The 15,579-nt window shown below is 40.0% G+C and overlaps 1 protein-coding gene across 1 annotated transcript in view; it reads right to left on the minus strand.

Annotated features, from left to right (window-relative positions):
• Window positions 1–202: 202 nt before the first annotated feature.
• LOC134076153 (NACHT, LRR and PYD domains-containing protein 12-like) overlaps window positions 203–15,579 on the minus strand; it is a 48,313-nt gene continuing 32,936 nt past the window's right edge. Inside the window, exons 14-17 of the mRNA XM_062531158.1 lie at window positions 10,543–10,713; window positions 5,004–5,174; window positions 2,466–2,636; window positions 203–356 (exon numbers count right to left, since the gene is read on the minus strand). Of these exons, the coding sequence (XP_062387142.1) occupies window positions 203–356; window positions 2,466–2,636; window positions 5,004–5,174; window positions 10,543–10,713 (667 nt within the window). The remainder of the gene's footprint in view (window positions 357–2,465; window positions 2,637–5,003; window positions 5,175–10,542; window positions 10,714–15,579) is intronic.

Genomic DNA, 15,579 nt, shown 5'->3' on the forward strand with positions numbered 1-15,579 from the left:
AGAACGGTAACACTGCTGATGAGTGACCTACTCGGCCACTCATCCTTGCAGTCTTCATGAACGCCCTCACCTGGCAGTAATTACGGATTTACAATATAGCGCTAATTAAGCTTTGAATAAATATTACTTGCAACTCAAAGAATTCGGGAAGCACACTCTAATAAACAACAGGACAGCAACACAAGTCTCTTTCCAAACATACTCAAGTATCGCCAGTGTAGCAGGCATGCCACTTTAGTCCAGATTGTCCAGGATAATTGTTGCTCAGATCCAACTCTTTTAGATGGGAGGAGTTTGAAGTCACAGCTAAAGCCAGAAAACCATAACCATTTTCTGAGATGAGACAATCAGACAGCCTGGAAGAGAGAGAGAGAGGAGAGAGCATTTGTCCTTTTCATTGTTCTTTCATGCATACAACTGGTGACATTGTTTGAATCTGAAGTAATTTGCTTATTTTACAACAGCTCGGTCACAAACAAGTAGGGTCTGGAAATGATTGTGGGCACAAGATAGCCTATCTCAAACCTGAACTTGGCTGTCCAGAGTAGTGTTGTGTTTGAACTACTGTGAGATAAGCTATTGGAGGATTGGAACTATAAATGGTAGAAAAAAGTAGTTTGGCGTCATTCAACTCAACCATTTAGTTGTATGAAAGCAATATGGCATGAGTCAGAGTGGCGTTGGTAGAAGATATTGGCATAGCTGTGATAACATGTAGCATATAGCCAAATAAAAGCCATGGCGATATGTAAGGGATAATCAACACCGCGCCGTGCGTTTATAAATGAATGCATGTTCGAAGTAGTTATAGGGCCCCAAAGCCACACAAGTTGAGTTCACGGTGCGAGTTGATTATCCCGCTTATACCACTGCTACTATCATTGCTGTTTTTACCATTACATTCACATTCCATTTATGCCCGATTGCCCGTGCATTGATATGAATCAATGGAATTGTGTCATGCGGTCAAAAAAAATGGAACTACTTCATAGCTGTGCGTATATCGAAAGTTAATGCACGTTCCAAATAGCGCATCACAATAGGACATTTGACCAAGCAGTGGTATATGTAAGGGATAATGTATAGAACGCCAATCATTATCGGAAAATAATTCCCGACAGGATCAACAGAACCCCGACGCGCAGCAGAGGGGTTTTGCTTCGTCCTGAAGGGAATTATTTTCCGATAATGACCGGCGTTCTATACATTATCGCGCCTATTATACAGCTACTTGCCAAAAAGAGAAAAGAAACTTATCTCAATGTGTCTTTAGCAATGACTTATGGCTACAGTTTCGTGGCTTCTGCTACAACTAGCGGAGTGAACCCGTTGCCATTGGCAGCGGTCATTATACCTTCGGAGCGGTGATTATGCAAAAATAACTGACCGTAGAATGTTGGGGAGGCCCATTCAAAGTGAATGGGAGCTCCCTCAACATTCTAGAGAGCCGTATAATAAGTGCTACTTGTGCGTTATTGCTTCATAATAAACTTATGACAGAGACTTATTGAATGCTTACTGAGACTGTACATTTTGAATGGGTAACGTTTATTGCCTTGAAACGTATTCAGTGTGAGTAATCTGTTGTAGCCTACCTTTATACAATTGGTATTTCCACTAGGAGAAACAGTGCCATTTAATTTAGTGGTTAATCTGGGTATTACACCAGAATTGGATTTTTTTCAACTTGATATTTTAAATGCATGAATACTGTACAAATGTGTACTGACTAGGTGACAGTTCATTTTGATTTGACATTATTTGCCACACACACATTTACATACACTTTTACACATAGTATCAAACCCACATATACACTTTTACACATAGTATCATACCCACACATATACACTTACATATTTCTTTTATTTAAACATTTTGTGCTTCTATTGCACGCAAACAAAAGGTAAAATAAATGTCAACTCTTTCTTACATTTCATATTGAGTGTGGTATTGAAATCATTGCGTGTAATTAGATAAAAGTGTTTATACTGCTTTCATTTATCATTTAATTCTGAAGATTTATGTGGTATAGGCCAGGACAACGGGTTAAATATTTCTTCTGTGGAGGCACCGTGCATAGTTAAATTTGATTTACATTTACTGCAAACAGGTATTATTATAACTTTAGTGGTAGATAGGGAATTCTGTCATCTCAACCTTTCCAGCTGACGAACCTAGGATCCTGTTTAATTTGAGTGTGACCCCAGTGTAGGTAGATTATACCATTAGGGAAAAAAGGGTTACACACACTCTACGGTTTTGGTTTTGTTTGTCTAACTTATGTTATCACTAATACAATAAATTACTTATTATTTGGCTGTTACATACTGCGTCTTCATCTTTGTCATGGCCTCCGAGCCAGGTCGTGACAGTATTGAAGGATGTTAATTGCTACTATTTTTTTGGCTCATGGTTCTTCTAACTAATGAGGAAATGTAAGAAAAAGAAATGTCTTCACCCACCTTAAAGTGTGTATTTTGCAGTTGGAACGGGACAGTCCCTTAGAGAGAAGCTGGGCTCCAGAATCCCTCAGGTTATTGTCACTCAAGTCCAGCTGTTGCAGGGAGTTTGGTGACTGTAGAACTGAAGCCACAATCTCACAGGATTTATCTGTGAGGTTACAACCAGCAAGGCTGCATAAGAACAAAACACCAGATCAGATCACTACTGTCTCAGCAGCTGGTCAAAGAATTCACTTCCACTGATTTAGTGAAAGAAGCTGTTGGATCCCCACAGGCTCAAACAAGGCAGGATGGTCATGGGGCACCAGGCTTGAACCTTATGTTACCCTCAAATCTTACCGACATTCGTTTTCCTTGGGGTCAATTTGACTATCTACCAATTTGACTCCAGCTAAATAAATTCTCAGAAAATTATTAAAATTCATATTGTTACCCAGTTTTTTTTTGTGGAAGGTACTTAACAAGAGTGTAATAACCACCATCAAAAACCCTACAAAACAATCCCACCCCTACACACCTATTTATGAACCCTGGAACCCTGGCTGGCAATATTGCCCATCTACTGTCAGCAGCCCAAAGGCTTGCTGTTGCTTCACTTTGACTTTTTTCAGTGCCAAAATAACTTATATGTAATATGTACTTGAATATGTAATAATGAAAATAACGATATGTTCTCATACTATTACAATAATAATATCCATAATGTGTCAAATATTCATTTATGTCATGTTTCCCCAAGGATAACATGAGGGTTAAAAACAGCAGATCTACCTACCCTCTGATACAACTCTAAGCCTGGCGGAAATCTTCAAGCATTTTTGAGTCTTAACAGCAAAACAAGATACAGCAAAACTACTGACTCCTCGCTGGGGTCTCTTGTTAAAATACGTTCTTACTTAGCAATTGTAGAAGGTGGTAGCAAGTGAAACCTTGGAAAAGTATGATTGTACCCATAAGGTTTGCTAGACATATATCTAAAATATATCTGCTTGATACTAGCTTGCTCTAAACCAAATAAAAATGTGCAAATGCAGCAATGATAGATAAACTTGTATGAAAAGGATATTTACTCAGATTTTTAAAGTGTGATTTCACTTGAATAAGAATGTAACTTTACTTAGAATAGTGTGTATTAGCAGTAGATTAAAAACTGTATTTTTTCTTACTTAAACTTTAAAGAACAAATTCTTTAAACTTAAAATGTATTTTTCCTTGAAACTAATATAATATTTAATCAAAAAATTGAAATGTTTTAATTAAGCTTATATAGTATGTTATGTTTAATGGAATATGCTTAGAACAAGTATAAAGGAAAAAGCTTGAAGTTCATATGAAGGTGTGAGTTCAGAGCAAGGCCACCAGAAAGGGGAAATAGAGAAACAAAGGCACTTGGTCGTGTCGAAGCGCGATAGGTCTAGGCTTGGGCGTGAAAGTAGTATAAAAGGTCTCCTTCGCTGGGGCTTTGGGTTCTTCTTCTTTTTCTTTTGGACTCTGAACTTTGCATAGTAGAAATTTTTGTATTGTATTTTATTTTTAATAAAGTCAAAGTCCTAACCTTAGGTTAGGGCGTTGTTTAAAAGCCGCTGAGAGTTCTTTTTCGTGTTGCCTGCCTCCCCTGTGTCAAAGAGAACATCGAACCTCTTGCAAGAGGCGCAAGCCTACAGAGGGGACCTCAGCGAGAAGCAGGTAAGCAGGTAAGTTGTCTGTACGAGGGCTTACTTTCTAAGACATCGTTAATGGGCAAATACTTACTGCACAACGCACTGACACACACAGGAGTAGCGAACTCAGCTGTGTATTTAGGAAGGGAAGTCCTATACACCGTAGCAGTCACAAAACCAACTAGGCTTTGTTCAACAGTTGTATTTCTGTAAAATAAGGTCTACATACATACCACACAAACAGGGATATGGAAATCGTTGTCCAAAAGAAAAAGAAAAAGAACCCAAAGCCCCAGCGAAGGAGACCTTTTATACTACTTTCACGCCCAAGCCTAGACCTATCGCGCTTCGACACGACCAAGTGCCTTTGTTTCTCTATTTCCCCTTTCTGGTGGCCTTGCTCTGAACTCACACCTTCATATGAACTTCAAGCTTTTTCCTTTATACTTGTTCTAAGCATATTCCATTAAACATAACATACTATATAAGCTTAATTAAAACATTTCAATTTTTCGATTAAACATTCTAATAGTTTCAAGGAAAAATACATTTTAAGTTTAAAGAATTTGTTCTTTAAAGTTTAAGTAAGAAAAAATACAGTTTTTAATCAACTGCTAAAACGCACTATTCTAAGTAAAGTTACATTCTTATTCAAGTGAAATCACACTTTAAAAATCTGAGTAAATATCCTTTTCATACAAGTTTATCTATCATTGCTGCATTTGCACATTTTTATTTGGTTTAGAGCAAGCTAGTATCAAGCAGATATATTTTAAATATACTGTATGTCTAGCAAACCTTATGGGTACAATCATACTTTTCCAAGGTTTCACTTGCTACCACCTTCTACACAATAAATGCATTGCCTCACACCAACCTCAACGTCTGCAGTTTGCATTGGGGACTAGACAGTCCCTTAGAGAGAAGCTGAACTCCAGAATTCTGCAGGTCATTTAGACTCAGGTGAAGTTCTATTGGAGAGTTTGGCAACTGTAGAGCAACAGCCAAAATTCCACAGGACTTCTCTGTGAGTTTACAGCCAAGAAATCTGCCACAAGATTTGACAGAATTATATCAAAACCCAATATATTAAACAAGGTTACTATAAATCAAATTGGCAAAATGTAGTAATGCTGAAAGAATGCTAAAACTGTAAAACTAGTTCCCTCACTATCTAACTGGTGTTAATTTTTATTATGTTGCATGTAGATTTGCTGACGGATATGTTACCTCTAAGCAAGTAATACTATTCTTTAATTCATACACAAATTGCCGTCTTCATGTTAAACTAGATGTACCGCAAAGCGATACACAATATGACCGCCGCTCAGTCCTGCACATTCTCTCCGCAAATATCAATCACGCTTTTGTTTCCATCGCCTACTCCATCCCTTACTGCAACTTTTATGTATGTAGATGAGTGTGTGCATGTGTTCGCTTGCTTTTGCGTATGAGTGCACACACACACGCAGGCACACACTCACACACACACACACACACACACACACACATGCGCGAGCGTGCACACACACACACACACATACTGTACACAGGCACACACTCACACACACACACACACACACACACACACACAGGCACAGGCACACACACAGATACACCCACAGAGAGAGACAAAAGAGAACACACACAGAATACACACAGATAACACAGAACACACACAGACACAGAGAGAGAGAGAGAGAAAGAAAGAGAACACACGCAGAATACACACAGAACATGCACATTCACACATATACACACATGCAACCCCCCCCCCCCCCACACACACACACACACACACTTGCACACATGCACCCCCCCCCCCCCCCCCCCCACACACACACACACACACACACACACAGGCTATAGTGTGTGTGTGTGTGTGTGTGTAAGGGTGTTTGTGCATGTGTTTGTGTAAATTTATGTACATGTGTGTATGTGCTGTTGCGTGTGTGTGTAGGTATGTGTGTGTATTTATGTGTTTGTGTGTGTGTGTGTGTGTGTTCAGGCATGTTTGTATGTTTGTTGCACCCAGGGAACCATTCTCTTTTAAAACATATATATTTGGAAGCTAGTTGATTAAAGGTTTCTAATGGTGTCACTTATAGCAGAGATTGAGATGTGTGTTTGGAACAGCTTTTCAAATCCCCAGGGGGGGATTTAGACTTAATACCACCATCTACAGGCCAATGGGTATACAGTCCTGAATGTACACATAAATCCATTTATTTTATAGCCCCCCATGGATGAAATTCCACAAAACTTGGCATACTCCCAGAGGGTGTCAGGTTGATCATACACATGACATTTGGTGCAGTTCATAACATCTCATCTGAAGATAGGGGCAATTAAAGCAATATTACATTGCATTTTCAATTTTTACCGTGGGGGTGCAAATCACAAATGACTGGTTATAAGCTAAGTTGATGCGAGCTCTTAAGACCAACATACCATAAACATTTTGTCATCCTCGGTGCCACGGTTCAGGTAGTTATGTAGGAAAAACTGCAATTTTTGGGCTTCGGGCGGGGGCAGCGCGGGGGGGGAATGACCCCCGGGGACGAAACGAAAATTTTCCATAGAAGTCTACTGGGGCTACATGCCCACCAAGTTTCATGTGCCCCGGTGTTACGGTGTCCCGGGAATCGTTGACGGAAAATTCAGGATCGATGACGGGAAAAAAGAATAAAAAAAAAAAAAAAAAAAAAAAAAACTTTGACAACAACTATATGACCGCTTTGCTAGCTACGCTAGCGGCGGTCATAATAATGACCTGTCTAATGTTGGAGTAGATTTAACATTATAAATGAGTAACTTTAGGAAAATCTAAAATAAACAGAACCTTTATATCTGCAGTCTGCATGGCCTTACACCAACCTTAATGTCTGCAGTTTGCAGTTGGGAGTAGACAGTCCCTTAGAGAGAAGCTGAACTCCAGAATCTGCCAGGTCATTGTGACTCAGGTCCAGCTCTATCAGGGAGTTTGGTGACTGTAGAAGAGCAGCCACAATTCCACAGGACTTCTCTGAGAGTTTGCATTCAGCAAGTCTGCATATAATGAGAAAAGATAACATATTACTGAGATGGATAAATGGAAGGGTTTCTATTTAAACAGTGCCCCAATAAATAAACATAATCAAGGGATATTACTCCCCTTTAATATCCTTACACACAAACACCCCCCCAAACACACACACACAAACACAGTAACAGTAACAGAGAGAGAGAGAGAGAGAGAGAAAGAGAGAGAGAGAGAGAGGAACTGATTTTGTCGCACGCATTCGGTCGCGTCGCTTGCAGTTAGGACACTGTGTAATGTGTAATTAACATATAGAGGTGCACTGAACACCCAACTTTTCCAGGGTACTTCCTCTCTTAGCACCTCTAATAGCTGAACATGTTTATCTACTGTAGCTCTTCCCATCACCCTTTCCCCTATCATGACTAGGCCTATCATACAGAACACCAACCTTAATGTCTGCAGTTTGCAGTGGGGACTAGACAGTCCCTTAGAGAGAAGCTGAACTCCAGAATCTCCCAGGTCAATTGTGACTCAGGTCCAGCTCTATCAGGGAGTTTGGTGACTGTAGAACAGCAGCCACAATTCCACAGGAGTTCTCTGAGAGTTTGCATTTAGCAAGTCTTCAAAACAACATCAAAAAAGATAAAACATTGCACCACTAAACAGTACACCAATAAATCAACACTATCAAAAAACATTATTACCCTGTAATGACAGTACAGTATCATTCACATGTACATTATACCTACATACACAAAAATTAAAACCAAAAGAAATATCAGATAATTCATGGCCTTACACCAACCTTAATGTCTGCAGTTTGCAGTGGGGACTAGACAGTCCCTTAGAGAGAAGCTGAACTCCAGAATCTCCCAGGTCAATTTGACTCAGATCTAGCTCTATCAGGGAGTTTGTCGACTGTAGAACAGTAGGCACAATTCCATAGGACTCTGTAAGTGTGATTTTAGTAAGCCTGTAAAACAACATGTCAAATATCAGATATCATAGAAATGGATAAATGGAAGGGATACTGTTTACAAGGTGCCCCAATAAGTCAGCATAACCAAGATACATTATTCCCCTATAATGATAGTACAAGGTGTAGTAATAGATGTTGATTTTTACCTACTATTTTTTATTTTTACTGAATTTAGAATGCCTAACAAATTAATGATTTATGTTTCCAACAGGCAAGAAATACTATCCTTTAATATTTGCAGTTTGTTGCTTATATGTTAACCTTCCTGAAGCTAGATCAAATGTAAAATTTCAAATTAGTAATTTTATAGTAACATAGTAGCCTATAATGGGAACCTTTACATTTTGCAGTTTGCAAAGCCTTACACTCACTAACCATGATATCTAGTGGACTTAAGGAAAACCCCTGCTCCCAACTGTCTAAACATGAATACATGACAATCGAGACAGAAGGTTGATGTTGCTGGATCTATGTGTAATGTACATACTGAAGTGCTTCAACTTTACGGTGAGGATCCTCTAGTGTAGCAGATAGCAGCTTCTGTGTCGAATCTCCAGGATGATTGTTGCTCACATCCAGCTCTTTCACACAGGAGGGGTTTAACATCAGAGCCATGACCAGACAAACATAACTATCATCTGAGATACCACAATGACTGAGCCTGTGAGAGAGACAAACAAAACACACACACAGCAACACACACACACAGCAACAGTAACAGACAGAGAGAGAGAGAGAGAGAGATTAGTCATTCTAAAGTGATACAGTAACCCCTCAGGACTCAGGATTGTATTGTTGCTGAACTGCACTGTATCAAATTACAACCTAACAATTAGCATTACATCAAATTATATGTCTTTACTAAGACGTAGTGTCATGTGTAACTAACATATAGGGGTGCACTGAACACCCTGCTTTCCTAGCACCACTAACAGCTGAACATGCTTTATCTAGCTCTTACCACCACCCTCCCTCCTATCATGACTAGGCTTATCATATCCAACACCCCACACCAACCTTAATGTCTGCAGTTTGCAGTGGGGACTAGGCAGTCCCTTAGATAGAAGCTGAACTCCCAGGTCATTGTGACTCAGGTCCAGCTCTATCAGGGAGTTTGGTGACTGTAGAAGAGCAGCCACAATTCCACAGGACTTCTCTGAGAGTTTGCATTCAGCAAGTCTGCATATCATGAGAAAAGATAACATATTACTGAGATGGATAAATGGAAGGGTTTCTATTTAAACAGTGCCCCAATAAATAAACATAATCAAGGGATATTACTCCCCTTTAATATCCTTACACACAAACACCCCCCCCCCCCCCCCACACACACACACACACTCACACACACACACACACACACACACACACACACACACACACACACAGTAACAGAGAGAGAAAGAGAGAGAGAGAGAGAGAGAGAGAGAGAGAGAGAGAGAGAGAGAGAGAGAGAGATTAGTCATTCTAAAGTGATACAGTCAGTAACCCCTTCGGACTTAGGATTTGTTGCTGAACTGCATTGTATCAAATTACAACCTAACAATTAGCATTACATCAAATCATATTTCTTTACTATAAGATGTAGTGTAACACCGTGTCCTAATTGTAAGCGACTGCGAGACTGTCACGTTGCGCCGGATAGTTTGTGTCCACATTGTATCCGTTAACATTCTTTAAAGAGACCCTATGCAACTTTTTCATAGTCATATAATCGCTTAGAAATCGTTGTTTTGCTTGACTGACCAGTTTTATCGAAAACAGTCATATTTCCTCCCGCCCCCAGTGTCCCTATCCGCTATTGCAACCTTGCAACTTGTCTAGGAGGCGATCGCTCCTTGTTTACATCTGGAAGTCTGAAACGCGTAAGGAACCAGAAGAACCACGCTTGCAATTTATAAATATATATATAGCCTATATATGTATAAATATACACGCTAAAGCTGTAGGGGAAGCTCTGCAGAGAAATATGCAAGCATAAAACGAGCCAAAACCAAAACCGAAGATGACATCGCCAATCCTGCATAGTTTATCTTTAATGAACCTTTGTTAAGTCGTGAAAAAGTTAATGTCAAGGCGACGCGACTAAAATAGAAACGGACAGAGAGACAAAACAGGGTTGAAGAAGTCGCGTAGCAAAGCAACTTGTCCCGTTCGGTCGCATCGCATTCAGTCAGGACATTCCAATTGAAAAATACAGTGATGGAACTGATTTTGTCGCACACATTCGGTCGCGTCGCTTGCAGTTAGGACACTGTGTAATGTGTAATTAACATAGAGGTGCACTGAACACCCAACTCTTCCAAGGGTACTTCCTCTCTTAGCACCTCTAATAGCTGAACATGTTTATCTACTGTAGCTCTTCCCATCACCCTTTCCCCTGTCATGACTAGGCCTATCTCACCGAACACCAACCTTAATGTCTGCAGTTTGCAGTGGGGACTAGACAGTCCCTTAGAGAGAAGCTGAACTCCAGAATCTCCCAGGTCATTGTGACTCAGGTCCAGCTCTATCAGGGAGTTTGGTGAATGTAGAACAGCAGCCACAATTTCACAGGACTTCTCTGAGAGTTTGCATTCAGCAAGTCTTCAAAACAACATCAAAAAAGATAAAACATTGCACCACTAAACAGTACACCAATAAATCAACACTATCAAAAGACATTATTACCCTGTAATGACAGTACAGTACCATTCACACATTATACCTACATACACAAAAATTAATTAATTAATTTTAAACCTAATTAAAATTAATTAAAACCAAAAGAAATATCAGATAATTCATGGGCTTACACCAACCTTAATGTCTGCAGTTTGCAGTGAGGACTAGACAGTCCCTTAGAGAGAAGTTGAACTCCAGAATCTCCCAGGTCAATTTGACTCAGATCTAGCTCTATCAGGGAGTTTGTCGACTGTAGAACAGTAGCCACAATTCCATAGGACTTCTCTGTAAGTGTGATTTTAGTAAGCCTGTAAAACAACATGTCAAATATCAGATATCATAGAAATGGATATATGGAAGGGATACTGTTTACAAGGTGCCCCAAGTCTACATGACCAAGATACATTATTCCCCTATAATGAACTGAATTTAGAATTCCTGACAAATTAATGATTGGTATGGACAATTCCATATCAGTTGGAACAGGTCCTACACCATGGTCCTCAGTTTTTCCTGAGTTTTGGTCCACATGTTCCTCCATGTCTCATTAGAAGAAAACCAAAATTTTAGCTTGATATCTTGTTTAGTTTCTGAGATATGGCTCTTCAAATGTGGATAGACGTGTCCTAAAAAAAGGCTAAAAATTCCTGTATTTAATGAGCGCCACTTTTTTCAAAACCCCTCTCCTCTCTTAAGGCTACCATATTATTTTCTAAAAAATTGAGCACTGGGGCAGTACCCTGTGTAGTTGTCTAAAATCACAAAGGAATTACAGTCCTTCCCACCATTGAAGACTTATTCATCGAAACAAACCCATATTTGTTTTAAAGCAATGAAAAAAAAAAAACTGTTTTTGTTCTCTTATGGTCATGAATGGATATCACTCACATTTTTAAAACTTTACATATATATAGTCCATGAGTAAGAGAACATGTTGAAAAAACATTGAGATGGTAAGTTTTCGTATTTCCAGGCTATGAGCCTTCAAATCTGGCCAAAATGGCATTTTTTCCTAAAAATGCCACTTTTATTGCCTTTTTCCAAGGACAAGATGAAATGCTTATCCAACATTTCTTTTTTCCTGCAATAGTATGCCACTTTGTAGATCATGTGAATGTGGTAGATCCGACCTGTCCATTTCCCCACAGCATATGTCTGAAGTTAGAAAAAATGAAGGCTGAAGGAGGTGTTGGTTTGATTTTGATGAACCTCTTTGAAGGACAATATGGGGTGTAAACCCATTTTTTCCTTTTTGAGGGATCAGAATGCCATCCTGTAAACAGGATAAAAATGTTATATCCCATTTTTACTCTTTATTGATCCCTTAGAATATGTCCAAAAGTTGTCAAAAATGAAATTGAACATTGAATTTTCAACTATACTGACACATGTGATCTTGTGAAGTGCTGTCCCAATCCCAAATGATGGCAGCGCATAGACATGTGGCGGCTTCTCATGCTCCCGGGACTAAGCCTTATTCTTACAACTTCGTGGCCGTTCTTGGCACTAGACATTCGATAAATCTGCGCCTGAAGTACAGCTCAGTCGAAATCATGGATATCAGGAAGAGTTTGTCCACCACAATATCTCAGAACTTAAAATCAATACTCGGAAGACTGCAGCTTCTGAGAACCGCAGAGTGGCGTAGCAGAGTACGTGGAGCAGCAGTCAAGAGAAAACGATGTTCCCGACAACAGAAGAGAGGAAAGCGGGCGGGTGCGCGGGCCCAGTTAAAAGCAAACAGGCCACCGATTCCTACTCTGTTCCTGGCCAATGTCCGTTCTCTGGACAACAAGATGGACCTGTTACGTCTGAGACTGAATGTTTCCACGGAGATGAAGCACTGCGCTGTACTCTGTCTCACGGAAACCTGGCTAAACAACAACATGCCGGTGTACCATGGTATCTTGTGATCAGTTCAGATTGTGATATTTGCATAAAATCACTGAATATTCAACAAGAACCCTCCCTACTTGTTAACAGCGCTCTGCTCTGCCTCCGCCCCTCGAGTGCTGGAGATTCACATTTTCAGGAAGCTGCAGTGAGCGAGATAATTGAGAATAAAGATCTTGCCAAAAACATGCCGACATCACCGATTCATGCAGGTGTGCTTAAGCATAATCCACACAAGATGCTCTAGAAAAAGGAATTGTTCAAGTAAAACAAGGTTTTGTTGGGTTTCGAATATGAGTCTCGCGTGGGCAAAATGGTCCACCAGCTGCATCTTTACCACTGCACTACGGTAAACACTGAGCAACTGTGAGCTAGCGTAGCTTATTATACTGAAATCATGACGTCCACGTTAAGTGGGATGGCTCATGACATGAGCAAACACAGGAATGCAAGCCTTAAATAATACAGATTTATGTCATAGGCTACAGTAACAACAAACGGGCATGACCTCATTCCAGATGTTGTTCATTTTGAGGGACAGAAACACGTTATCTAATGCAAAAAACATGAAGATCACTGGGCCTCAAACTGCTCATTAAAACATCAAGATTTGTAACTGTACGCCCTTACTCAATTGCGCCACAAATCTGCTGAAATGAAGTTAGGATATTTAATACATGGTCTTCCCAATAAATGAATAGCTATATGGGCGATTCTACAGAATTCGTGCAAATTGCTGTCCCGGAACCAAAAAACTAATTTAAAAAGCAGTAATGTAGGAAATTCTTTGATAATAAAATAATACAAGCAAATACCAATCAAAACCCAAAGTAATATTTGATTTAGCTGCAAGCTTTATATATAAAACATCATCATTTATATGGTGCTTTCTATTGAGAGGTGGTTGTCCCGAACGCTAAGGTCTGAATTTTACCATTGAAAAATAAATATGAAATATTTTTTTTTAATTTTTTAATCATTGTTTTTAGAAGTATCTTTTTGAATACTTCTGATAATTAAAACAAAAAATACATATTTATTCGATATTTTCAGGAAAAATCATGAATAATCATGTGAAAAATGCTGTCCCGCATTTTCACGTCACTACCGAAACATTGCACAGTTTGGTCAATAATATGATACTGCTTTAAGCCACTCCCCTCCTTTTTGGACCAGGAATTTTTGCCTGCACCTCTCTCCCTCATGGTGGCTTGGTTAGTAGATCAGGCCCACTGTTTTGAAGTAAATGTGATCGAAAGTTTGGAAATCAGTGTGTAACATTTAAGAATGTCACTACCGAACACACATTTTCAATGCTTAATTAAGTTTTTTTGATTGTTTCTACTGGTCATTTAGGTTTTACTCATGTTTCAACGTTGAGAACTGTGCTAGCTAACTACGTACTGACTAGCATCTTAGTGGTAGGATCAAAATGAGCTTATTTCGTCACTACCGAAACTGTCACAACCGAAACATTTGTTGATATTTCGGTTGTGACGTGATTATTTCGGTAGTGACAAAATGACACTTATTTCTTTATTTTGATAAATAAATAGAAACTTTCAAGTGCACAAATATTCTTTTTCAGTACAAATAATTTGTCAGACATATTTCTGTAATGTTTTATGTGATTTGATTAGGACTACCATCTAAAATAAGTGGCAGAGCTAGACGTCGTTCACCTAAGGAGTGCAGCGGTCATGTGGTAGCATTCAAATAGGTGGGAGCAGAGCCGGAGATTACTTTGTAGGCAAGCATTTGATGCGGGCAGCCAACGGTGGCCAGTGTGGTTGGATGAGCAATGGGGTGACATGCGCCCTTTTAGGTTGGTTGTAGATCAAGCACGCTGCTGCGTTCTGGATCATCTGAAGGGGTTTCACTGTGCAGGCTAGAAGACCTGTCAGGAGAGCATTACTCAAGTTGTCAAGTTGTGAGATGACTATTGCCTCTACCAGGAGATGGGTAGCATCTTGAGTCAAGTAAATCCTGATTGTCCGTATGTTGTAGAGTGCATGATGATGGCACAACCAGACTATTGAGGCAACATGATCGGAGGAAGTTAGTTGGTTGTCGACTCCTACATTTCTTGCAGTCCTGGTAGATGCAATAGACAAGGAGTCAATTCTGATGTTGATGTCATGATGTATGGTAGGTTTGGCTGGGAGGACCACATTTTTGAGAGGTTTAGCTGGAGTTGGTGTGCCTTCATCCATGTTGATATGTCTGCAATCTGAGATCTGTGTCGGGACCAAGGGGTCATGAGTTGGAAAGGGCAGATAGAGCTGTGTGTCATCTGCATAGCAGTGGTTTAAGAAGCCATGTGAACGATTGATCTGTCCCAAAGAGGTGGAGTAGATAGCAAAGAGAAGCTGGCCCAGTACTGAGCCCTGGGGGACCCCTGTGGTGACAGCTGTGGACGGTTGTCCATGGCATGATACGTTAAATGAGTGTCCTGTGAGGTAGGATTCAAAACAGGAGAGAGCAGAGCTGGAGATGCCCATGTTTGAGAGTATAGAGAGAAGGATGCGGTGATTAACCATGTCAAAGACAGCTGATAAGTCAAGCAGAATGAGTACTGATGACCAAGTAGTCGCCTTGGCTTCCTTTAAGGCAGGCCTATTCAACTAGCGGCCCGCGGGCCAGATGTGGCCCGCTTCAAATTTCCTGTGGCCCGCGTGTCTCGTCATGAGAATGAACTCGCTTTGACGGGTGTGCATAGATCTTCATATGATTGGCGAGTAGCGCACTGTCGGCCCGCCCCTATTGGCCAGACTAATTCTTCCAGTTATCTTCACTCAGAGAACACAGCACATCACTACACAAACTGACATTTCCAAATGGGTAACTAGTTTTAAATGTTATCATTAAATGTTGATTAAATTACGATTTCTTACC

The sequence above is a fragment of the Sardina pilchardus genome, chromosome 1 (genome assembly GCF_963854185.1).
Source record: "Sardina pilchardus chromosome 1, fSarPil1.1, whole genome shotgun sequence".
Taxonomy (NCBI): domain Eukaryota; kingdom Metazoa; phylum Chordata; class Actinopteri; order Clupeiformes; family Clupeidae; genus Sardina; species Sardina pilchardus.